The sequence below is a fragment of the Notamacropus eugenii genome, chromosome 1 (genome assembly GCF_028372415.1).
Source record: "Notamacropus eugenii isolate mMacEug1 chromosome 1, mMacEug1.pri_v2, whole genome shotgun sequence".
In the NCBI taxonomy this organism is placed as follows: domain Eukaryota; kingdom Metazoa; phylum Chordata; class Mammalia; order Diprotodontia; family Macropodidae; genus Notamacropus; species Notamacropus eugenii.
Genome location: NC_092872.1, coordinates 300,841,109 through 300,866,752, shown reverse-complemented (window position 1 = coordinate 300,866,752; position 25,644 = coordinate 300,841,109). Strand labels below are relative to the sequence as shown.

The following is a 25,644-nucleotide window of genomic DNA, read 5'->3' as shown; positions in this document are numbered from 1 at the left end:
AAGTGAATGTCAATCACACAGAATGCAATGGTGAGCAGCAGATTACACCTGGCTAAAATGCTAAGATAGAACAGACCAGGGTAATGTGTGGCTAAAAAGTGAGTATGGGCTGGTCAAATTGCAAGAGCAAGGGATTACAGGTAGACAGACTAAGTGTTCCAGTGACATTCTCAGAAAGAAGTGAGAAAGTCTTCTAACCCTTTGGGGGGATGTCCTCTGCCAGAATTATGGGATAACATTGATAAGGGTTGTATAGGATGGGTAGATATAGATTAGTTGTAATCTGGAGAGAATGTCCAAGTTGGTTAGCTCACAGATCCATTTGGTCATTTGAGGATTAAATGGGTTTTTGCTGAAAGGCTAATTCCTATCAGAGAATTGTTTCCATGGGAAGACATGATCTTGTTCTAAATGGCTGGTTGATTGGTTGCTGTCCTTCATTCTCAAAGAGGATCGAAATAATGTCACTATGTTGGAGTCAAGTCACAGTGTATCTGACTTTGGCTGATCAGACCAATATGAGCTTACTTGATCTAAATAATTAGATGGCAAATGAACTATTGAAACAGAAGCTACTCATAAATTGGGATTGCCAATACTTCCTTTGAAAAATGTCAGCCATATGTTAAAACAATTTTTTTGAGTGACTTGCATATAGTTAGCATTTATAGAACAAACAACTAACATTGGAAAAACTATTATATTAGAAAAACACTTACATAAATTATCTCATTTGAGCCTCACAATAATACCGTGGGGATAAGTACCACAGCATTATGATCATTCCTGTTTTATAGATGAGGAGATAGGCTAAGCAAGGTTAAATGACTTGTTCATGGTGACGCAACCACTGACAATTGAAGTATTTGAAACACTTCTTGCATTCCAGATCCAGTGTTCTTTCTACGACAATACCTGGCTTTCTTTAAAAGACATTTGAGCTAGTCTAGCAGGATCTCTCAGTATAGATGAAAAAAAATATCACAGACTTTAGGAAAGAAAAATTGGGAGCCAACAATTTTGTTATCAACACTGAACACAACTTCTCTTTGCTGTAGTCTTAGGCAAGTCTTTTTCTATCTTTAGCTTACATGACTGGTTTGTTCTTCATCATCTTTCCTGGGAGCTCCAGGAAAGGCAAAGCTTGGTAGGACTGACTAATTAAATGAAAGCTACATTTGACGTGTGAGAGAAAAAAAAATTAAGGGCAGGGTCCGGTGCTTGGCAAAATTGAAATGTGGACCCATTTTGGTTTTGGTATTCTTCTTCCTTTCTACTTACCTGATCCTCTTCTCCTGTGCTTTTTGATTTTCCTTCTGCCCTGTCCAGTCCCGGAGTAATTTGGTGAAAACTTTAGTCACCGCCCTAAGTATCCAAATCCTCCACACTCTGTACCCAGTTCTATGATCTACTAATGCTCCAATTTATTCTTTGTGTTTTGTCAAGGATTACCAGCCTGCTATACTGTGCAGAGCTGAACAAATGAACTCGGTATACACTGTTGGATGTGCAGTGCGAAGCTATGGGCTCAATCTGAGAGAGATCTCATCTTTGCTTAGTTACTTTAGGTGTATGGGTTCTGAACTTGGCAACATAACACATTTCACTGGACCCTGTTTTTTCGGTCAAAAAAACTGGTTTTTAACCTTTTATCATGGAGTCATTGCATGGACTCAGTCAAAAGGTCACACCTGAGGACCTGAAAGGCCATATGTGGTCTTGAGGTCACAGGTTCCCTACCCCTGGTCTAGAGTATATAAAGCCTGGGAAGATTGTAAGGCCTATAGGATCTTAGGATGGAGTGGCAATGTAGTTGCTAAGACTTAGAGGTCTTCCATCTTTCTATTGCAGAATTATAGTTGGCAAATCTCTGCTCATCTAAATGGTATGAGCAGCAGTGTCAGCTCACAGGGGCTCCACCTACCAAAAATGAAATAGAAAGTAAGATTCTTTCCTATAGAGGTAGTGATTGGGTGGCAGTTGGGGTCAGTATCCAACAGGGATAGGGAGAGGGTATTGGCAGATAGGTAGGGGGGAAAAGGTGCTCTTAGGGTGCTTATTCTACCTGATTCTCTGTTTCCCAGATGGGCTGTGGGTTGCTTTGGGTAAGGGGAGGAAAAGGAAAGTGTACCTTTAATGGTCTCTTCACTTGACTTACATGGGTGCCGGGTGGCCAAGGGCAGGGAAAGGTGGGGCGCTTGATGTGCCTCATTTTAAATGCTATTTATTAGCTTCCCTTACGTGTCTTTCTTCCTTACCTAGTTTCACTTTTATGTTTAAGAATGAGTGTTGTCTAAAAACTATGTGGAGTTGGTCAATAATCTTTTGTTAAATGACTCCTATGTGCCAGACATTGTCCTACATGCTGAAGATACAGGCAAGAATGAAATAATCTCCACTTTTAAGGAATTTATGTTCTATCAGGGGAAACAACAAGTGTATACACATACATGTACATATACATATACAAAGACACACACACCTGTATATATACATATACGTGTAATAATTTATACAAAATGTTACTTATTAATAGGCAGTACTTTAAGGTTTACAAACAGTACCTCATTTGATCTTTGTAACAACCTTGGGAGGTAGGTGTTATTATTTTCTCCATTTTACAGATGAGTAAACAGAGGTTTAGTGACTTGCCCTGGGTCACACAGCTAGTAAGTGTCTGACTCCAGGTTCAGCTCTCTATCCATTGTGAACCTAGACTGCCTCTATACAAACTATATAAATATAAATATATATTCAAACCATGCAAAATAAGTATAATATATTGTATATGTATATATGCATTATATATATATATATTTGGGTGCTAGAGGTTACTGGCAGATTAGGGTGAAGGCATGATGAAAGATGTTCCTTGAGCTAAATTTTGAAGCAAACAAGCAATTCTAAGTCTCAGAAGTAAGGAAGGAGCATATTCTAGGCACAGAGGATAGACAGTGTACAGATGCAGAAATGGGAGATAGAGCATCATGAGTGGGGAACAATGAGAAGGCCAGTCTGACTGGACTGCAGATTTGGGGAAGATGAGCAATGCATAACAAAGTTGGAAAGGTAGGTTGGGGCTTTATTGTGAAGAGCTTTAAAAGCCAAACAGAAGGGTTAATATTTAATTCAAAATGCCATAAAGAGAGAACTTGTAGAGTTTATTAAGAGGGTGATAGGGTCAGATTTGGGCTTTAGGAAAATCAGTTTAGCAGCTATGTGGAAGAAGATTTAGGTATGAAGAGACTTGAGGTAAAGAGACTAACTGTGGAGGTTATTTCAGTAGTCCATGAGAGAGGTGATGAGAGCCTGAACCACAGTCATATGAGTAGAAAGAAGAGGCTGGAGGTGAGAGATGTTCTTAAGGCAGAAACAGGAAGATTTGGAATCTAATTAGATTTTGGTGTGTGGAGGGAAGTAGGTGAAAGAGAGCGGTTGAAGATGAAGCTGAAATTTTCATCTTGGGTAGTTGGAAAATGATGTTGACTGCTATAGAAATAGAGAATTTCAGAAGAGGGATGGATTTTGGGGAAAACATACCGAGTCTTGCTTTAAATGTATTGAGTTTGATATGCCTGTGGATCATCCAGTTTGAAACATCCTATAGACAACTGGAGATGCAAGACTAGACTTGAGAAATAGTCTTGGGGTTAACATATCAATCCAGGAATTATCTACATAGAGGTAATAATTAAATCTATGGGAATTGAGGTCACCTAATGAGAGAGATTAGAGAGAGAAGAGAGCCAAGTGGAGGCATACTTACAGTTAGGAGATTTGATATGGGAATCTAGCAAGGGAGAGTGAGAAGGAGCAGTCAGAAAAATAGGAACCAAGAGAGTGAGGTCATAAAAAATAACAGACTACAAAGAGTGTCTGGGGAAGAGAATGGTTAACAATGTCACATTCTACAGAGAATTAGAGAATGATGAGAACTGAGAAAAGTCTATTAGTTTTGGCAATTAAGGGATTCTTGGTAACTTTAGAGAGGGTGATATCAGTTGAGTTACGATGTCAGAAGGGCTAAAAAGGGAATGAAAGGAGAAGATATGGAGGCCATAAACATAGACAGCTTTTTCTAAGAGTGACTTGAAAGGGAGGAAAGTTTATAGGATGAAAGCCTAAGGGAATGGATGACTCTAAGGGTGTTTTTTAATTTAAGACTGGGAGAAATTTGGGCATGCTTGTAGATAATAGAGAGGAAATCACTAGAGATTGAAGATTAGAGTTTCAGTGAAATCTTTTCATTTTTCCTTCAAACTAATGAGCAGTTTTCTGGAGGACAATTTGTTAGAGAAGATAGGAGGGATATTGTGAAAGGATTCTAGTAAAGGAGAAGAGCTATTTCTTCACCAGACACTGGAGTATGTGGGGAAAGACTTGGGGGGCTGATGTCAAGAAGTTTTGAAATGTGGAGAAAGGGAAAAGAGGGAGCACATGGGGGGTGGTCTGTATTTTCTCAGTAAAGATTGAAGTGAGATCCTCAGTTAAGAGCAAAGAAGGGCATGGGTAAGAAGCTTGAGGAGAAAAGAGATTTAGGAGATATTCTGTGGGGAGTGAAATAGAGAATCACACAGAGAGGAGTAAAATGATTGTCTTGCATTAAGAGCCCTGTTGAGATTAGATAATATAAATTTATAGTGGACCTAGTCAGCTTATTTGTATGATTTCCTCCAGCTCCATTCATCAAGATGTGAGTATGAGTGGGAAGGACAAATGGTTGGAGTGATCCTGAATTGGGGTTTGGCAAGATGTGAACAACAGTAAGGACAAGGGAGTTTAGAGTAGAGTTTAATGTAGGGTTGAACAGGTTAACTATAAGGTCAAGACTGGGAAAATGGGGAAGTGAGGTCAGCAGGGTTTATGGCTTAGGAGTGTTATGGGATAGTGGTCTTAATGAGGAAGAAGAATGGGGCTGGGACAGTCTTGGGTAGGCAAGGGCTGTCCTGGGATCTGAGGTGGTCTTCAGAGATTCAGTCATGTAAAGTGTTTTATAGGAAAAGGTCTATAGAAATCTACTATGTAAATGAAAATCAATTAGACTTGCCCAGAGACTACTGTTTTATTTCAAAGAAATTTATCAGTCAAAATGCCTTGTGAATTATAAAATGAAATGCTATGTAAATGTGAGAAATCTTGGAGTTAAAAAGACGTAGGCTCAAATTTTGTGTCAAACACTTACTAGCTGTGTTACTCCAGGACAGCCATTTAACTTCTCAACCTCAGATTCCTTATCTGAGTATAATGGGTATAATAACAACACCTATGTCTTGGTGTTGTTGTGAAACTCAAATGTGATAATATATGTGAATGCTTTGCAAACCATCAGGTTTAACATAAATGTTAGGCATTATTATTATTAATAACAAATGCTAATTGAACATGCCATATATTCAGCACTGAAATAGAGAATGGAGATATAAAAAATGTTTTTCTTGTTCTGAAGGAGCTTGTAGTCCAAAAAGCAAGTCGTTAGAAAAAAAATCATTACTAATATATGCAGTACAATAGGACATTTGGATATTAGTATGAGTTTATATTCAGGATGGTGGGGGGATTAAAATTGTCAGAGGTTAATTATATATGAGAGAAGCATCATTTTACTAACCAAACTTCCATCTGCTACTTAAACATGGATATTCATTGTTCAGCCATTACCTGGGGTTAATGGTTTGGATTCACGTGGTTTAATTGTTCTCTGATTTTAGAAAGACTGCAAAATTATTAACAAATCCAAACTCATTGAGATTTGGATCAAACTCCCAACCAAGATAGAAAGTCTGATGCTTTTACCTAGGTTCCCAGAGTGGATGATACTGCTCCCTGGGGGACACTGGAACAATCCAGGGGTGGTGGTAGTGGCCTTGGGTGTAATTGGGGGACATTGAATAAAAATAAGGGCATGGTGGAAGCATAAGGAAAGAAGAGAAGAAAACTTTGAAAAACATGTTTCATCTGTGTAGCAGAATTAAGGTCGTGGTGATCGCATTATTTTCCAAATAAACACACAAAATGCACGTTATAGCCAATCAGTGGTCAAGTACATTGACAGGTCTTAACAAGCAAGTGTTGTCAGGCCAGCATGATGCACGTTGTGGGGATGTCCAGCATACATCGGCAGAATATGTGCTTATAATGACTTGTTTGCAATGCAGGAAAATCCCCATAAATTTACAATAAATTATTGAATATACCTTATATTTTTTGAAATAATGCACATTTCAAAAAATCCCTGTTAAATGGTTAAAGAAAGTAGATTTCCACGGGGATGCTGAGTAAATTTTTTTTTTGACAAGCAGGTGGTAGGCCAAATATGATTAGGAACTTTAGACCAAGGTCTGAACCTTGGTCATTTTTGTATCTTTGTAGCAATCCTGGCCATTCACTGGCGTTTTCTTTGCTGCCCACTTCACAAATAAGGAACACACAGATTAAAAAAAAGCAGAGTAGAATTGGTTGGATTTTTTATCCAGCCAGTAAAAATTCAGACAGTTCAAAGAGAAATTAAAAATATAATTTTACAGAAAAAAGATAAGCCTCAGAATAACCTTTTACCACTCCAGGTGGAGGGGAGTTAAAGCACATTAAAGTCTCTCCTCATTTCTCCCATAGAGAAATTGTTTAAAGCAGTGTCTGAGTCCATTCTAGGCACACCTTTCATCAGGGTGCCAACCCCCATTCTAGTGGTATCCCCCACCGACCTAGTTCCCTTCTCCTTCTGTATTCTTGGTAGCTCAATTCGATTCCAACCCACTATTCTAAGAGTCAACACTGGACCACATTTCCCAAAAAACTCATGAACTGGTCCCAGAAGATTTCCTTTGCTTGAACAGATCTGTGTCCAATAGCTTCTTACAGTTAGCCTCTACCTCTAGAGATGATTTACTATCAATGAATAATCTGTTGATTATCCGCATTAGGAGAATATCTTTACCATTCATTTATAAGCCTTAATGGGAGTAAATAACTACTGTGTACAGTTACCAGACCTTTTCCACTCAAGTGCACTATTATTACTCCTTCACAGGCTATTTGTTACTTGCATCTCACCTATTTTTTCCTGTCACAGACTGATTTACTTTCAGATCTATTTTCAACCTCTTTGTGTCCATCCCTGAAATGACCAAAATCTGAGCTCATTCCCAGAAACTGAACTTTTGCCTGACCCATTAGGCTTATCTGGATTGTCGGTGCCAGATTTACCTAATCTGATCTGTCCCACCAGCATCTGAGTATCAATGCTTACAACAGGAATACAGGGGAAAAGGTGACAGATTAATTAAAGGTGAAGAACCATAGATGGTTTCAAGGTCCCTAATCTGAGGCATCAAGAAAATTGTGGCACCATCGGCAGGTATAATATAGTTGGTCATGAGAGCTGTCCAATTTCTATGAGTGGGATTGAGTATTTACCAAGAATAAGTAGCTAGAGACTCAAAAAAGCCCCCATTTTTCAAATATGCAATTCTTGTTCAGCAGGTTCTAGTGATTTCAAAGAAAGTGGTATTTTGAGTTATCTGATATTAACCTATTTTTTCCCTCTACATTTAGATGTAATCCTCTTATGGTTGCATGGATAAGGTTTTAGGCATTGAAGGCTCATGTTATATACTATTTGTTATGTTTCTTTGCTTATGTTTTCTTTCCATCAGAAAAGGAATGAAATTATGAGACAGGGACACATTTATTTTTTTTATCCCCACATAGTAGGGGCTCAATACATTTTTATTGAGCAAATGAATATATAAACTGATATGAATTATATATATGAATATATGAATTAGAAGGAACATAAAACATGATTTTATACTGCTTCCTTATCTTAATTTTCTTATTTGTCCTGAACAATTGGTATCAAATTATATAGAGGGGAAAATAACTTTTATATAAATGAAAAGCATTTATTAACTATGTGCCAAATGCTATTCTAAATTCTGGGGATCTGAATAGAAAAAGAAGATAGTCTACCCTGAAGGAACTTATTATCTAATTAAGGTAGGCAAACCATGTAGGAGAGTTCAGCCATAGGGCAGATGAAAGGGTCTAGAGGCCCTAAGGGCATAGCTAGAAGACTGATGGTAAGGGCAAGGATTCCTAAGGATGTATTGGAATGGCTGCTTTATACAGGGGTCAGTTGCAAGGAGAGAAAGTGGGTGCCTTGTGGGCTATCAGTTGTATCTGGAGCCCTCTAGGCACTCTAGCTGGGATTTAAGAAGGCCTGCTAGTGGAGACAAGGGGAAGTGGGGCCTAATAGCACTCATAAACCCAACAGTGGAGTTTCATACTGGGAGTTGTCTATTGTTATTAGTTTTGTATTATATATATATATATATATATATACATATACATATACATGTATATATATATAATATATACATATACATATATATGTATATGTATATATATATAATATATACAAGTATATGCATACATGTGTTATGTTAAGGATATTTGAACTATGTTAAGCATATGTTAAGCAGAACTGAATTACGTTAAGGGAGAATCCAATTTCTTGGAGCTCTCATCTTGGACTCCTTTCTTTATGTGTTTACCATGTTTGATAGCTGCTCTCTGTGACTATTACTGTGTTTTAATTTGTTGAAGTTCAGGGATGCTTTCCTATGTGTCTCATTCATATAGATTTATGTATATGTAAAAATGTATAAAACAGTTGCTGTAAGAAATAGAGAGTTAGAGAAACTTTGAGTCATCATATGTGTGACTTTGGGTAAATCATTTAGTTTTCTTGAGTCTCAGTTTCCTTGTTTGTAAAATGAGAATAACATATGTACTCTGCTTCACAGAGTTGTTAGAATCACATGAGATATTGTATGTGATCTCATTGACTCATGTTCACTCCAAGGATTTAGATTGCAACCCATTCATGCTCATCCATCCTGTATGGTTCTTGTTCATATTCCCCTAGAAGTTCACTTAGCAGAATCCACTTAATGTGTTAGAGGCCTTCCTTGCTCTTTTTTGACATCCTGAGGGCACCATCACTTCGGCTGCACATTTATCTTTCTTCACTCTTATCTTATGATCAGACTTTTTTTCCTATCATAAAATACTTTGGTAACCTCCTTTACACATATTCTTCTTCACTGATTATATATTACAGCCTGTTCACACACATTAGGCATCTCTCCATTGCCCTTTGGGTGATATTTATGTTTAGTTCTTCACAGCTAATGGTATTCCACATGTTGTTGCCATGGTGCAACACCAGTAAAATGCTGGTATTGAAAAGATAGGTTTTTGCATTTATGGGAAGCATAGATTAAATAAAAGAAATTTATAATATCTGTGAAGCAATGAAGCCTGCTTTGCCCTTCCTTTTCAGTTCTAAGCCCCATATTGTATTAGACAATATTGTCTGGAACAAGTTTGTTCCAGATAACTGTGCTGTTCGACAAGCTTTATAGAATACTTATTTAAATTCATAACTAAATATGGGCAATAGACATTCTTTATCTGCTAGCTCTTTTCCTGTTTGGATGGTCGGGCCATTTTCCTTTGAATGCTTACAGACCTCTTCCAGGAGATTCTGCAATTTTTTTTTAGCTTGATGCAATCAATAATGTGTCATCTGCAAACAGAAATATTGGGGACTTCAACTTCAACAACAGGGAATCCCTCTTTGACTTGGATTCCACAATGTCCTCAGACTTAGTCATGAATACCTTTGGTAAGCATACATGTACTTGTTTTATGTCTCACCTGATCTTTCCTATTGGAGGAAAATTGAACAGGGTCACTGTATTGTTTCCTCTAAAAAGGAATCTTAAATGACTTTGATGTATGGATAGGAGAATTATTGTAATGAAGAAAGAAGAAATTTGTAGCTAAATGGAATCCTAGATTACAGGTATTCCTCAGAGAAGTAAAGAAAGAAATTGGCAGAGTGGGTTTCATTGTATGCCCAGAGGGAATGAGACATTATTTCATGAGATGTTTGATTATTACATATTGTACTAATTGACGTGTTTGTGACCACCATGAAAATAATTATAGCTCATAAACTATCATCAATTGATAAGGATTGAGTAGTATCGAAGTTCTTTGAAGAACTTTATAAAACCCTCCAAATAAAATCAACATATGGTCTTAGTGATACTTAGTGACCTCAATAAAACAATGAGAAAAGTTGAGGATGGGGAGAAATACATGGGAAAGTATGATTTAGGCATAAAGAAGGAGAGAGGCCACAAGACCTCTAAATAACCCAGAAGCCTCACACCTCTATATTAAACACTTTATTTTAAAAAGAATCAATAGATGCTAGACATAGAAAACATCAGATAGCATGGTAAAGAATGAATGAAATCATGTTTTAGTGTACAGGAAAAGACTTATTATTGATGTGAAAATTATTTCTGAGTTAGCTGTCTATGTACAGTCGGGCCATCAACTCTTTGGAGCAAAGATCAGAATGAATAAAAAACAAGGAACAAGAGTAATGAATAATTGTGATAGATAATTTCATTAAAGATAATACCAACAATGAGACAACATTCCAAAATTTAGGAGATGCAGTCAAAGCAGTTCTTCGGGAAAAATTATGTCTCTACACATTTTTATTAACAAAAAGAAAAAAAATCAATGAATTGAGGATGCAACTAAAAATACTAGAAAGCAAACATTTAGAACCCTCAATTAAACACCAAAATAGAAATTTTAGAACTCAAATAAAAGATTAATAAAATTTTAAAAAATTGAATTAATAAACAAAATCAGGGACTGTTATTTTTTTATGGAACAAGAACAAACCCAACAACTCAATAAAAATAGATATCATTAGCTAGTTTGATTAAAAAAGAAGAAAGAGGAAATCCAAATTATTAGCATGAAAATATAGTAGAAATTTTTTTGCCCAACTTTATGCCAATAAAACTGACAACTTAATAAAATAAATAAATATTTATAAAAATAGAATATATCCAGATTAACAGAGAATTTAAACAATCTGATTCCTGAGGAAGAAATTGAACAAGTCATAAATAGACTTTCAAAGAAAATAATGAACAGATTCACAAGTGAATTTTATCAATCATTCAAAGACAATTCCAATGCCAAGTAAATTGCTTATAAAAATGGTAAAAGAAGAGATCCTATTACATTTCTTCTATGATGCAGATATGGTCTTGATATATAATCCAGAGAGAATCAAACCAAAAAAGAAAATTATAAACCAATACCCCAAATGAACATTTGTGTAAAAATTTTAAATCACTTATTAGCAAAGAGGCTAAAACAACATATTATGAAAATTATATACTATGATATTGTTGGATTTATATAAAGAATTCAGTGCTGGTTTAATATTAGAAAAACTATAAACTTAACCATATTAATAATATCAACAAAAATCATATATTAATAGATGAAGGAAAAAAGCATTTGACAAAATACAATACACATTTCTATTAAAACATTAGAAGACATAGGAATACATGGGTCTTAAAATATATGCTGAAAACCTAGAGCTATCATTTTATGTAGCTGATAAAGTTAGAATTCTTTTCAGTAAAATCAGGTGTGAAACAAAGGGATGTCCATTGTTACCACTTCTATTTGACATGATACTAGAAATGCAGGCTGTAGCAATAGGAAAAGAAAAAATTGAGAAAATAAGCACAGATTAAGAAGAAACAAAATTATTACTGTTTGCAGATGATATGATTGTGTACTTAAAGTACTCTAAAAGAGTCAACTAAAAATTAATTGAAACAATAACTTTACTAGACATGCAGGCTATAAAACAAATTCATTATTCAAATCATTAACATTTCTATGTAATACTAATAAATCCCAGCAGGAAGAGTTTAGAACAAGTAATTCCAATTAAAATGACTACAGAATATATGAAAAATGTGGGACTCTGTCTACTAAGATACAAACAAGAACCATGTAAACGAACCTAGAAACTACTCTTTATAGAAATACAGATCTAAATAAAAGGAAAAATATTAATTGGTCTTGGGTAGAATGAGTCAAGAAAATAAAATGATAAAAGTACTTAAATTAATTTACTTGTTCAATGTAATACCAAAGGATAGTTCTCAAAGGAAGAAACTTAGGCTGTTTATAGCCATATTTAAAAATGCTGCAAATCACTAATAATTCTAATTTATGGAACTAGAAAAAATAATAATGAAACATTTATGGAGGTAAAAAAAAAGATCAAGAATCTCAAATGAAATAATGAAATGAAATGGCAATGAAAAGGGCCTAGCAGGGACAGATCTTAAACTTTACTACAAAGTGGAATCATCAAAGCAATCTGGTACTAGATAAGAAATAGAATGGTTGATTAATGAACTAGATTAGGTATACAAAATATTTTTTAAATGACCACACTAATCTAGTTTTTGGTAAACCCAAAGATCCCAACTATTGGGGCAAGAACTCACCATTTGATAAAAACTGCTAGGAAAACTGAAAAGCAATCTAGCACAAGTTAGGTATAGCTCAACATCTCACACAATATATCAGGATAACCTCAAATGGGTACATATTCTAGACATAAGGAACAATATCATAAGCAAATTAGGGAAGCACTGAAAAAAATTATGTCAGATCTATGGATAAGAGAAGAATTCATGAACACAAGAGATCACATGAGGTAAAATGGATAATTTTGATTATATTAAAAGGTTTTGCATAAACAAAATTGATGCAACTAAAATTGAAATGGAATCAGGAAACTGGGGGAAAAGACTTTTGCAGTGAATTTCTCTGATAATGGTCTCATTTCTGAAATATATGAGGAACTGAGCCAAGTTTGTGGAAAATAAGAATCATTCCCCAGTTGATTAATAGTTAAAAGATATGAACAGGCAGTTTTCAGAAGAAGAAATCAAAGCTAACAATAGTAATATAAAAATGCTCTAAATCACTAATATTAGAGAAATGTACACTAAAACAACTCTGAGGATTAAAACAACTCTTAGGTACCACCTCATACTTATCAGATTGGATAAGATGACAGAAAAAAATGACAATATTGGAAGGGATATAGTAAAATAGGCACACTAATGAACTGTTCGTGGAGTTGTGAACTGCTCCAACTATTCTGGAGAACAATTTGAAACTATGCCTAAAGTAGTAATTCTCAAAGTAATTTGGTACTATAAAAATAAAGAGATTGGCAAGTGAACAGATTAGGTACACAATATACAGAAGCAAATGTATCTAGAACCTTAATATTTGATAAACACAAAGACCTCAACTACTGAGATAAGGACTCTTATCACTGGACAAAAACTGCTGGGAAAATTAGACAGCAGTATGGAATAAATTAGTTTTTGACCAATACCTCACACCTTGTACTAGTATAAGTTCTAAATGGAAACTTGGCCTAGATGTAAAAGGTCATATCACAACGTGTTTATTGGAGAACAACAAATTAGAGAAATGTGGAAAAAATTACCTGTATCAGACATGGATAGGAGAAAGGTTCATGATCACACAAGGTACAGGGAGAATCTCAGAAAACAAAGTAGCTAATTTTGACTACAGAAAATTGAAAAGGTTTTGCACAACAAATTTAATAAAGCTAAGCTTAAAAGGGAAACACCTGTGAAAAATCTTTTAAAAATATTTATCTGATAAAAATCTCATTTCCACAATATGTAAAAACTAATTCAATTTTATAAGAATAGGAGCCATTCCTCAATTGATAAATTGTATAAGGATATGAATGGATAGTTCTCAAAGGAAGAAACTTAGGCTGTCTATAGCCATATTTAAAAATGCTGCAAATCACTAATAAGAAAAATGCAAATTAAAGGAATTCTGAGGTTCTATGTCACACCCATCAGATTGGTAAAAATGACAGAGAAAGAAAAGTGATAGATATTGGAGGGAACAGGCACATTGATGGACTATTTATTGGTGGTCGTATAAATGGGTACAATCATTCTGAAATACAGTTTGGAAGTATATACAAGAATTAGCTAATGGTCCATGCACTTTGGCCTTGGTGTATCACTGCAGAGCCTATATTTCCAAGAGATCCTTAGAAACAGGAAGAGGTCCCACATATGCAAAAGCAATGAGGAATTCCCAAAAAAGTTGGGGTATATAAATGTAACAGGGTACTATTTTACTGTAAGAAATAGATGATTTCAAAGTGATGATTTCACAGAAAGATATATGGACTGATGTAGACTGAAGCGGTTGTTGAGTCATTTTCAGTTGTATCTGACTCTCTGTGACTCCATTTGGGTTTTGTTTTTGCAAAGATACTGGAGTAATTTGCTATTTCTTTCTTCAACTCATTTTACAGATGAGGAAACTGAGGGAAATAGGGTTAAGTGACTTGCCCAGGGTCACACAGCTAATAATTATCCAAGGCTGGATCTGAACTCAGGAAGATGAGTCTTCCTGACTCCAGGCCTGGCACTCCATCTACCTAACTGTCCTATAGAGTGAAGCAAGTAGAGCCAAATGAACAATTTATAACATCAAGATTATACAAATGAACACTTTTGAAGATTTTTACAAGTTGATAGAGAATGACATGAGCAGAACCAGGAGCATAATTTATGTGATAATAACAACTCTGTAAAAATCAATAATTTTAAAAGCTATAAGAACAATGACCAATTCAATGACCATCAATGATTCTAGAAGATTGATGATGAATCTTGCTATCCACCTCCTCATAGAGGGTGACAGATTTAATGTGTAAAATGAGACATATATATGTATATATGCAGATATATGCATGTGTGTATATATTATATATATTTGTATACAGTCATTGAGAGAATTTGTTTTGGCTATCTATCTATCTATCTATCTATCTATCTATCCATCCATCCATCCACCCACCCACCCACCCACCCACCCATCCATCCATCCATCCATCCATCCATCCATCCATCCATCCATCCATCCATCCATCCATCCATCCATCTATCTATCTATCTATCTATCTATCTATCTATCTATCTATCTATCTATCTATCATCTATCTACTTCTCTAACTTTATGAGGAATTGTTTTCCTTTTCTCTTTTTTCTCCCAGTGGAATGGGGGATAGGGAGAGAAAGAAAATAGATTTTTGCTAATTAAAAAAAATAAAAGAAAAAAGGTTAGAGGCATGTGTGAAAAATGTGGAATTTTGCAAGCCATTTAAGATGAGGTCACTGAATTGTTAGTTTTTCTTAACCCCTTTACTTTGGTATGAGATCTCTCAAGGAGTGGGGGCAATTTGGAATTGTTATGTAAAAACAAAACACATCAATAAAACTTAAAAAAGTCATAAAGAAATTGAATAAAATCACATCAAGAGTGCTTCAAAATTGCTAGTTGTTCCAGATGTTCCAGTTGTTTTCCTAATCAGACGCCTCAATTCTAAGTGTGGGCCCACTCACCCCTATGGATATAGGGATGCACACATGCGCACAGAGGTCCATGGATGAGAGACGGTGGCCCATATTTATGGGTAGATTTTTATATTTGGATTATTCCTTTCACTTTCTAATGAATAAATGTTATGATTATTCTTGCTTTGTCATTAAATGGCAAATGTTTAATTTTTTAAAAGGAATATATTTCAGATCTTCTACTTTTAACTTTACTTGGTATTTCTCTCTGTTTTTTAAAGGAAATGAATAACTCTAGTTTTTACTAAAAATGACTTTTGGGGATGGGGAAGGAGACATGTTTATTCAGGAACTGTATTAGCTGCTGAAAGCTAATGAGGGGTGCAAATTAAAATACAGTGCTTTCTAAAATTAAAGACAAGATTACTGTAGTTCTGTTGTCATTTTTCAAAATTCTTGGTAGTTGTAAAATGAAGTAACTTCTAAGTAGATTACAAATAATTTTAAAGAAAATAATAACAATAAATTTTGTCAATCTCTTTGAATTCCATGAATGAAGAAGCACTGAGTCCCTGAAACAGTGATCTTTCTTATCCTACTCCATATATACTTTGTAGTATGGGCTTAGGTGTAGAGTCACTCTCACTGAGGTAACTGGTCTTGTATTGCTTATGTCACCCTTCCCTATGATGAGGAAGATGAGACATAATTCGACAGAATTAGTACCAGCTGAAAAAAGCAACTGGTTTTTCTAGAGCTGAATCGTCTCCCCAACAGTGATGTTGCCTACCCTCTGATACATACAATAATAGAAACCACTTAGAGAATAAAACAAGATTTAACTTTTTTATCTGGTATTGATAAAGGTTCTTTTTGCACCGATTTTCTGCATTGTTTAATAAGTAAGAAAATAAATGGGGCATTCTCATCATGTTAATGTTATTGATTCTTTTCAATATTTTGCTCTATTAATACCAAGAAAAATTTAGTGCAATGATATTTATTCAAATTTTATTCTCTTTTTTTTCAGTGAGAAGTTGGATGGAAAAACTAAAAGACAAGGTACAAAACATATTTTCTTCTTTTGGATGTATCTTAGTCTGTGGAATTTTCTAATAAAAGTCCCTCAGAATGGTGTAGCTTTAGTTCATTATCTTGGTTGTGACTGTCTAGTTTGCACAGGTGAAGGGTTAAGAGGGAAAACATTTTCTTTCAATTTTTCCTTGTCAAACACTTGAGATGCTTCAAATCTCAGTTCATATACCACCTGTGCATGAAACTTTTCTTGATTTCTCCAATTTCCAGTCCTCCTTTCCAAAATTATCTTGTCTTCATGTATTCATTTTTGTATACTCATAGATGTACATCTTGTTTCTCCTCTTAGAATGCTAGCAACTTGAAGATGGGGGAGTGATTCATTTTTGCTTTTATGTCTCCAGTCCTTAACAAAGTGCCTAGCACATAGTGAATGTTTAATAAATCCTTGTTGATTGATTAACTTTGCTAATAGTAGTACTATTCATCCACAGAAAGGCAAAGTCCTATACCATTAATTGAATGAATATCTGCAATAGATGGATACAGTATCTGTCACGGGGCAGCCAGGTGGTGTGGTGGATAGAGTGCAGGAGTCAGGAGGACCCAAGTTCAAATCTCACCTCAGATACCTGACACTCACTAGCTGTGTGACCTTAGGCAAGTCACTTAACACCAATTGCCTCATCCTGGGTCATCTCCAGTCATCCTGATGAATATCTGGTCACTGGATTCAGATGGCTCTGGAGGAGAAGTGAGGGTGGTGACCTGCACAGCCCTCCTTCACTCAAAGCAAAGTCAAGTGCAAATCATGTCATTATTTCTCTGATGGCATGATCTTCTTCGGCAATGATTGGTGAACACACACACACACACACAGTGTCTGTCCTAGAGAATTCTTAAAATATAATCTTATTCTCTCTTGTACCTGGCATGTTGGTTCCAAATATAGGACCTCTAGGATGAGTCATCAAAAGAGGGTCTGCATGGAGAACCTGGGCTTTGGAAAGATATAGGAATACAGATGCAAGTCCCTGGTCCTGAATAAGAGGTGAATTAATGGATTCCCCTCAAAATGAAGATTTGCAAAGAACAATAACCTTTGAAATCCTGAGTGAGATATCATATGAATATAGATATTGATATTGAGAGACTAAAGTAAGGTAATGGATGTAAAGCACTTTGCAAACATTAAGGTGTTATATAAATGCCAGTTACTATTATTACTATTAGCTGACAGCCAGTAAGTGTCTTCATTCCCATAACTTCTATTGCAAACTTTGAAAGATTTTTAAAAAATTTTAATTGATTAATTTATTTGTTTTCAGTTTTCAACAATCACTTTCATAAGTCTTTAATTTTCTCCCCCTCCCTACTCCCTCCCTTCCTGAGATGGCATGCAATCTTATATGGGTTCTACACATACATTCTTATCAAACACATTTTCACATTAGTCATGTTGCATAGAAGAATTAAAACAAATGGGAGAAACCATGAGGAAAAATAAAACATAACAAAGGAGAAAATAGTATTCTTTATTCTGTGTTCTGATTCCAGAACATCTTTCTCTGGATGTGGATGGCATTTTGCCTTAAGAGTCCTTTGGGAATGTTTTAGGTCCTTGCATTACTGTGAAGAACTAATTCTATCAGAAACAGTCCTCGCACACTGTGACTGTTATCGCTCCTAGGAGTATAACCCAAAGAGATCATAAAAATGAGAAAAGGTTCCACATGTACAAAAATATTTATAGTAGCTCTCTTTGTGGTGGACAAGAACTGGAAATTGAAGGGATGCCCATCAATTGGGGAAAGGCTGAACAAGTTGTGGTATATGAATGTCGTGGAATACTACTGTGCTATAAGAAATGATGAACTTCAAAAAGATGTTTATAGAGCGATTTAAGGATGTGCTGGTAAATGTGTAACAACTGGGCTCTCCTAAAAGGAAAAAAAGTGTGCACACACTTTAAAATTTAATATGCATTACTTATACTTTCTAAAATCTAGATAATCAACAAAACGATGTCAAGCCTTGATTTTTAGTAATTGCCTGATTGAAAATTTAACAATGGGTCCTCTTGAGTTGTATGCCCTTGGATACAGTTAATTCTCCCACTGGAATAAAAAACCCTAATTAACATAGTTGAGCTACAAGAAAAAAAACATGTTTTCCTTCCTTGCATTATGCCTGACACCCATGTTGAAATACTCAGAGATAAATCACTTTCCTTCCAGGTTCAAGTTTTTTATTTCTCCTGATTTACTCCCTCTCTCTTCAAATTTGTCATTTTTAATTATTTCCCAATTTCAAACTGCAATTACGCACATCTATCTGATCTTCAATTAATTGCTATAGCTTGTGTCAGATCTCATTCTTCAGTCCATATTTAACTGGGATTTTAGCTACAAGAAAATCTTTTCCTCCCTATAATATTAAATGATTTACCTCAGATTCCTATAGCTCATCAGGCAATTCTTATGATAGCTTTCCATGCTGTAGGGTCAAGTATTTTCATGCAGAATGACTTTTCAAAAATATACATGCTCATGTACACAGATTCTCCTCTGTCTCTATCCTTCCCTCAACCCAAGAGCTAGCATCCAGTTTTCATAAATTATCTTTATTCTGTTCAGATTTTGTAAATCTATGCTGTTGGAACTAAAATATATTATTCTTTTAAGTATTAAAAGCAGTACTGTATTATTTAATTGTATTGTTCGAGATATCAACAAAACATAAACCATAAATAGACAGAATACAATAAAGGAGAAACTCAAAAGTTTAGAACATGACATATTAGCAACAGTCTTATTTTCGGCTATTTTTCATCCTCAAATAAATTATTTCAGCTATATTATGTCTTAAATGTGAGTCTATATGCTATAATGAATAGATCAACTTTGCAATTATGAAGAATTGGGGAAACTTAGGATCCTGATAACCACCATCCTCTGAGAACTTTGGGATTCCAGAACTGATAGCTTGACATTGCCCAGAGAGAGTAAATCATTTAAGAATTTTATTAGTGGAAGAGGCAATCATGTTCTATTCATAGGAACAAAAGATAGAAAAACAACATTAATTTAAGGGAAATAGAAATAAGATACAGGTATAGACATTTCCTCTGACCCTTGGTGGAAAAAGAGAAAGACAATTATTTTAATCAGTTCAAAAATTTTTTTGTGGCAGGAAATAATAATTTGCCCACCTATCCATGTATCAAGACAAAGAAGAGTCAGGCATTGGAAATGGCACATTAGAAAACTTATCAGGTTATATGGTAATTCTAAAGAAGATACCAGATTAGCAAATTGCTTAATAGAAATATTAATGTTTACACTAAGTGGAACTTTTGCTCAAAGCAGCAGAATTTTCCTTGATTCATGTACTTTGATGGGGACAGGGAAGGGTTAGTGGTCATTTTTCTTGATCACACACCTCTTTGGGTCAATTAAGCAATTTAGGATAATCATAGAGAGTAGTGTAGTAAAACTTTTCATCAAAGACTTTTCCATCCCTCCCTCAAAGTGCTCGCTAATGTCAGGTTTTTCTTGGTTCTTCTGAACGTTAGGAAATCCATCAAAAGACACCATCACTATAGCTCTATCTTTAAAGAAGACATTGGACTTTGAAGGATTGGGTGGAGCAGATTGCTAATAGGGAGAAATGTACATATATAAGGAAATAGTAATCACAAATTGGCCAAAAAGCCCTCCAAAGGACTAGGGAAATCATCTTGATCTTCATCTCTTTCTCATTCTTGCCTTTAATGTCATTATGAAGTTTAATGAAGCTGGTTGCTCCATCCTGGTCCTTAGTCTCAACACAAGTTCTAACACACTTGGCCAGTGCACACTCCTGGATCTCATAACTGCCAATCTTCCAGACTGCCCTCCTCCCACTCTTTCCATTTATGTGTCTCAGGGGCACCAGTCTCTCCAGTAGCTTTCCTTGGGACTAGATCAGGCATCTCAGGTGTGACTGATGGTCCAAGTTGCTTTTCAAAAGTAAAAATGAACAAAAATTAAGGAAGCAAGAACCAAGACTATATACATTCAGAATAATAAAGACATTTTCTTTAGCAGTCCAATAGAGTTTAGGCTTAGAATTGTACTTAGAATTTTTTTTTCAGATAAAAAGGGTTTCCTTTTCCTTTCCAGTTCAAATGAGGTAGACACATGTAAAATACTTTGCAAGCCATAAATGATGTATTCTGTTATTATTCTTGTGGCTTGCTTATAGGTCTTTTCTGCACAAATTAAAAACAGTCATAAACTATGTAGCTCCAAAAGGACAGAGCTGCTCAGCACAATTTATAACATTAACAAAATAAGTTGAATAAAAGAAAAAAACTCATAGGTAATACCGAAAGGATGGCTTTTTTTTTTTTTTTGGCTTAGCAATGACAAGTACCTAGGTAGAACACTGGACCTGGAGTCAGAAAGATCTGAATTAAGATCTGGCCCAGGACACTTATTAGATGCATAACCCATTTAACTTTTACTGCCTTATTTTCCTTATCTGTAAAATGAGGATAATGATAGCACCTACCTTCAAAGATTGCTCGAAGGATAAAATGAAAATAATGCTTGTGTTTTGCAAACACATACACTTTAAGGTGCTCATATAGATACTAACTATGTTATATTTGAAGAAGGTATGTTACTTTATAACATTCTTATAATTTATTTGTTTTTTTTAAAACTTAAGAAGTGTCATTAGACATGTTTTTTAAATGCTAAAAAAATGATGCTAAATATTTATCCCTGCCCCATACTAATGAAGAACACATTTTCTTCCCATTTCTCTATTATTTCATTCAAAAAAGACATAAAATATGAACTTCTATGAAGTCTGTCTGGTTAAAACCTTGGGAACAAAAATAACTTAAATGTGTAAAGTAGATATTCCATGAGAGCAACATATTCTTGAGTATTCATTTTCTTGATCAGGTTTTTATTGCTTTAAGACTCTTGGTAATCTATCCAGGAGGGAAAAAGTTGTCCTTTGAGCATGTGAGTTTACAAGACCTTGGACATTACTTCTAAAGTGTAGCTTATTTCACAATGCATATTTATTTGCATGTTATAGTCTCATTAATATATTGTATCCATAACTTTTTCATTTACTACTATCTTTCTCCTCATTTATGAAAACCCAAACCAAACCCAAACCCAAACAAACTAAAACAAAAAAACCTCTTAACCAGAGATGGAAAAACTGTTATAAAGTTCAGAGTTTATACAAGTCTTTTATACTCTTTTGGAAAATCACTGAATTTTTTTCCTTATGGGAACATATTCAGTAAGTGGAGGATACTTTCATTCTCTAATGAAAGGCAAAATTCTTATCCTCAACCCTAACTCAAGAAAATGGAATAAAGATATGCAATTGCCCTTTCCTAACATTATAGTTTGCAGCAGGGAACCTACAAAGATGTGAAGGGATTATGGCTGTAATATTTTGACATTTCTTTGTTAACTTATTTTTCTTTTCCATTTTATTTTCAGAACTTCCCTAGTGATTAATTAGTAATTTTAAGAAGAGCCAGGAAAAGGTCAAGCAATAAAATGGACTTGCTTTATATTGTCTAATGATAGTCTTCCCCAAATTATCTCCCTTTCACAAATGCCCTCTTTTTCATTGTGTTTGCTTGTCTTTGTGAAGAAGTTTGGTTGGGAGGGAAAAAATTGGAGGGAGAAAGAAAGGATGTGTATGAGGGAATGGCTCTAGTTGTGTCCAAAAAAAAAAAAAAAGACTCCTGCTATGGTATCCTGATTTCAGACACTAAGTGTCTTGAGAAAATGAGGAAGAATGCCTAAAATGTTTTTAAGGATCCAGCTGTTACCATTTCCAGGTCTTATGTATTAAGATCTTTAACACCTTGCTGTACAATACATTGCACAAAATGCTCTCCAGGTACAAGTACAACTCCAGGGAATACAGGGGCATCCAGTGGTAGTGATTCAGTTTAACTCTTTCATAGAACCTTTTTACCTGGCTTTCTTACTCTTCCTTCATGCCCACTCTTCAGCATAGTAGCTGGTTTTAAAACACCAGCCTGGAATCATATTAGTTCAGCTTTAACATACAGAACAGACAACTTTAGAAGAGTAGAGAAGATTTTGTCTTTGTCAGAGTTAGTTAGTTAATAAGCATTTGTTAAACACCGAGGACAAGCATGTGCTAAAAACTTTCAGAGTTATTTAGTAACAACCATTGCCTTTCTGTTCCACTTCTTATTCAATTGCCTTGCCTCCCTTATTATGGGAATAGTCCATAGATAGGGTGTTTGGGAGTAGCTTGAGTTTAATTCTTGGAATTAGGTATATTGGGCTACTTGCCAAATTATTGAGAAATCTTGAAATTGCATTGCCAAGCTGGTATTTTGATGTCACGTGTTATAATGAACCTAATATTTTAGATTACCCAAGAAGGGGTGAAAGGACTAATATTCAATTATTCAATCAATTAACTAGCATTTATTAACTGCCTACTGTATGCCAGTCCCTATTAGGTACTGAGCATGCAAAGATATATAAACACACACTCACACCCACACCCACATCCACACCACACTCACATCCACCCACCCACTCACACACATAAACATGCAATAGAAAAAGCCTGATACAGAGGAACAAGGGCTGGATTTGAACTTAGAGGATCTGGTTTCAAATCTTGAATATTATTTCCTATATTCATTATTTTGAGTGAATGACTTTAACCTTCTGACCAAAGTTTCCTCATCTCCAAAATGAGGAAGTTGAACTAAATATCCCTTGAAGGTCCTTTCAGCTCTAAATCTGATTACGACCCTTTGAAACATTCCTTCCTTTCAAGAATCTTATAAAGAAGAGGGTTGTTGTACTGATTCATACCCCCCTTCTTCACAATACTGTCCACTTACTTCTCCTGAGCTAACTTCTGGACAACTATTTTGTTTTACCCATGAGCCAATGTACCAATTTCTTTGGTACACTCTTTCCCATCTCTCTGTTTCTTTCCTTTCTTCAAGTCATTTTTTCCTCCTTTTGCTGGAAATGATCTTTTCTTAGTTTTCAGAACCTTCCTCTCTTTTTTTGATTTGCAAGTCCCTTCCCTTTCTTTTCCCCCCTCTTTTTCTCTTTCCTTTGTGTTATATGAATTAATCTTTCTGGATGAGATTTAAAGAACATGATCACCAAAATCTAGGCCCTCATTTAACCTCAAAGAGACTGAATATGTTAGTACTCCAAGCATATTGGAGTTTGACCCCAGCAGAGATTTTAAATTTCTATCCTTTTAATAGTAGTAGCATTTTTGGAAACCCTCTTCTTCCATCTTTAATACAAATTATATTTCTGTCACCCCAAACTAATGGTGACAAATGTGCTCATCCAAGTGGTTGGAGGTGTCATTCAATCTGAATGGTTTATTTCAGTTCATTCTTCCAAGTTTTTGGAGGATCCCAAAATAGTGAAGCCTTTCCCTCACGACTCATACACTTTGCTCCTTGTCTTTGTACCAATTGCATTATATTCCATAACATGGCAAATAGAAGAATTCAAAACCTATAAAAATATACTACAACCCAGCAGTAGTGAGAAATCTAGAATGGTGGTCTATTTAGTATTCCAATGCTTGTCTCCTCTTTATGCAGGCAGGATACATGTCAGGAATGTTGGTGCCTGTGGGGGTTGGTATAGCTGGAGCCCTATTCATCCTGGGAGCACTCTACAGCATCAAGATTATGAATCGCCGAAGGCGAAATGGATTCAAAAGGCATAAAAGGAAGGTATGGAAATAATAAAGAAATATACTCAGTTTCCACATACTCTTTGGTAGTCCAGTTTGCTACAAAAAGGAAATGGTGCTTAATGAAGCAAGGATACTATATAAATGCACCAGGGCTTTGGATTAACCATTGCTATTCTTTTACTTTGAAATTGGTTCTAGAATCTTTCCTTTTTGGCACAAAAGATTTAATATTTTTCTTTTTTCTTTCTCCGGCAGAGAGAATTTAACAGTATGCAAGATCGAGTGATGCTCCTAGCTGACAGTTCTGAAGATGAATTTTGAATTCAATTATGGTTCTATTGTGATATCTAATGATATTATTATTTCATTTTTACTTCTGGGCAAAAAAAAGACATCCTGCTGCATTACTACTATCAGATCCTCTAGCCCTCTGTCCACTGGATAGTGATTTTTCTTTTCAATGGGCAAAAAAAGGGCATGCTGTGTCCTAAATGTAATATGTGATGATGTTTGTTTTTATGTACTTGTGAATTTCCACTTCCATATGCTATGTCTCATAAATATGCAGTGTGCCTATTATACAGTAGGAATGGATAGGATAAAATTTGTTTTTTTATCAGTGTTTTTTTCTTGTTTTAGATTAACTGCACAAATCTTAACTCTTACTGTAACTGAGGCATACTGAATTTTGGAATAGAAATCTTAATAAGTAATCACTTGTGATGATCTCTATCCATCTTCTTACCTTGGAGTAATCACATGCCATTAAATGTAACTGTAATTTGGAATGAATCAAATCTTTTTCATTGAGGAGATTTGTCAGTACAGCATGATTACATATGGAATTATGGATATGTTGCATTATGTGCCTCAGGCTTCCTGTTCCGTTCTTTCCTGATCCTTTTAGTTCATTTTCTTGGCAAGTAGAAACATGGAGGAACAATAATAGAGCAGATTGATTCACTCTTTAAATGTCCTGAATGCATTCTTTAGCAGCACAATATATTTTAACAAACATATCAACAGAGTCTTAGTTGTTCTTGAAAATCCATCAGCTTATTTGAGGACATAATTTGGTTTGTCAGATGACAAGAGAAAAAAGAGGGTATGATCTTTGCCCCAGAGATTTGACCTAGTATTTGATTATGTATATGGATGAAAGTTGAACTGAATTGCTGAAAGTTTTGCTTTTTCATTTCTGTGTCTCTTTGTTGTCAAAGAAATAAGTTATTTTGATGGTAGGTGTCAAGTTGGGCTTCATTAAAAAAAAAAGACAATCAGAGTTGGTTCTATGGCCAGATCCATAACATGTCTCTATTAGAACATCACTTGCATTTCCTAAACTACCTTGGAGCATCATTCCCTGGCTTTGTCTTTTGTAATTGGAAATCTAGGGCTACTGACTGATGAAAGCTGAACTGCAGGGTAGAGAAGAAATAATAGTAACATACCTAGAGTTTTATACTTTTCACAGTGCTTTCACACCTATTATCTTACTCACTCTTCAAAATCTTTCTGGGCAAATATTATT

At 35.1% G+C, this 25,644-nt stretch overlaps 1 protein-coding gene across 2 annotated transcripts in view; it reads left to right on the top strand.

The window, feature by feature from the left end:
* Positions 1-25,132, top strand: part of ARMH4 (armadillo like helical domain containing 4) — a 137,069-nt gene extending 111,937 nt beyond the window's left edge. For both annotated transcript variants that reach the window (XM_072629317.1, XM_072629316.1), the window contains 3 exons: positions 16,366-16,397; positions 24,016-24,150; positions 24,369-25,132. In XM_072629317.1, the coding sequence (XP_072485418.1) occupies positions 16,366-16,397; positions 24,016-24,150; positions 24,369-24,434 (233 nt within the window). In that variant the 3' untranslated portion in view covers positions 24,435-25,132. The remainder of the gene's footprint in view (positions 1-16,365; positions 16,398-24,015; positions 24,151-24,368) is intronic.
* The last annotated feature ends 512 nt before the right edge of the window (positions 25,133-25,644 follow it).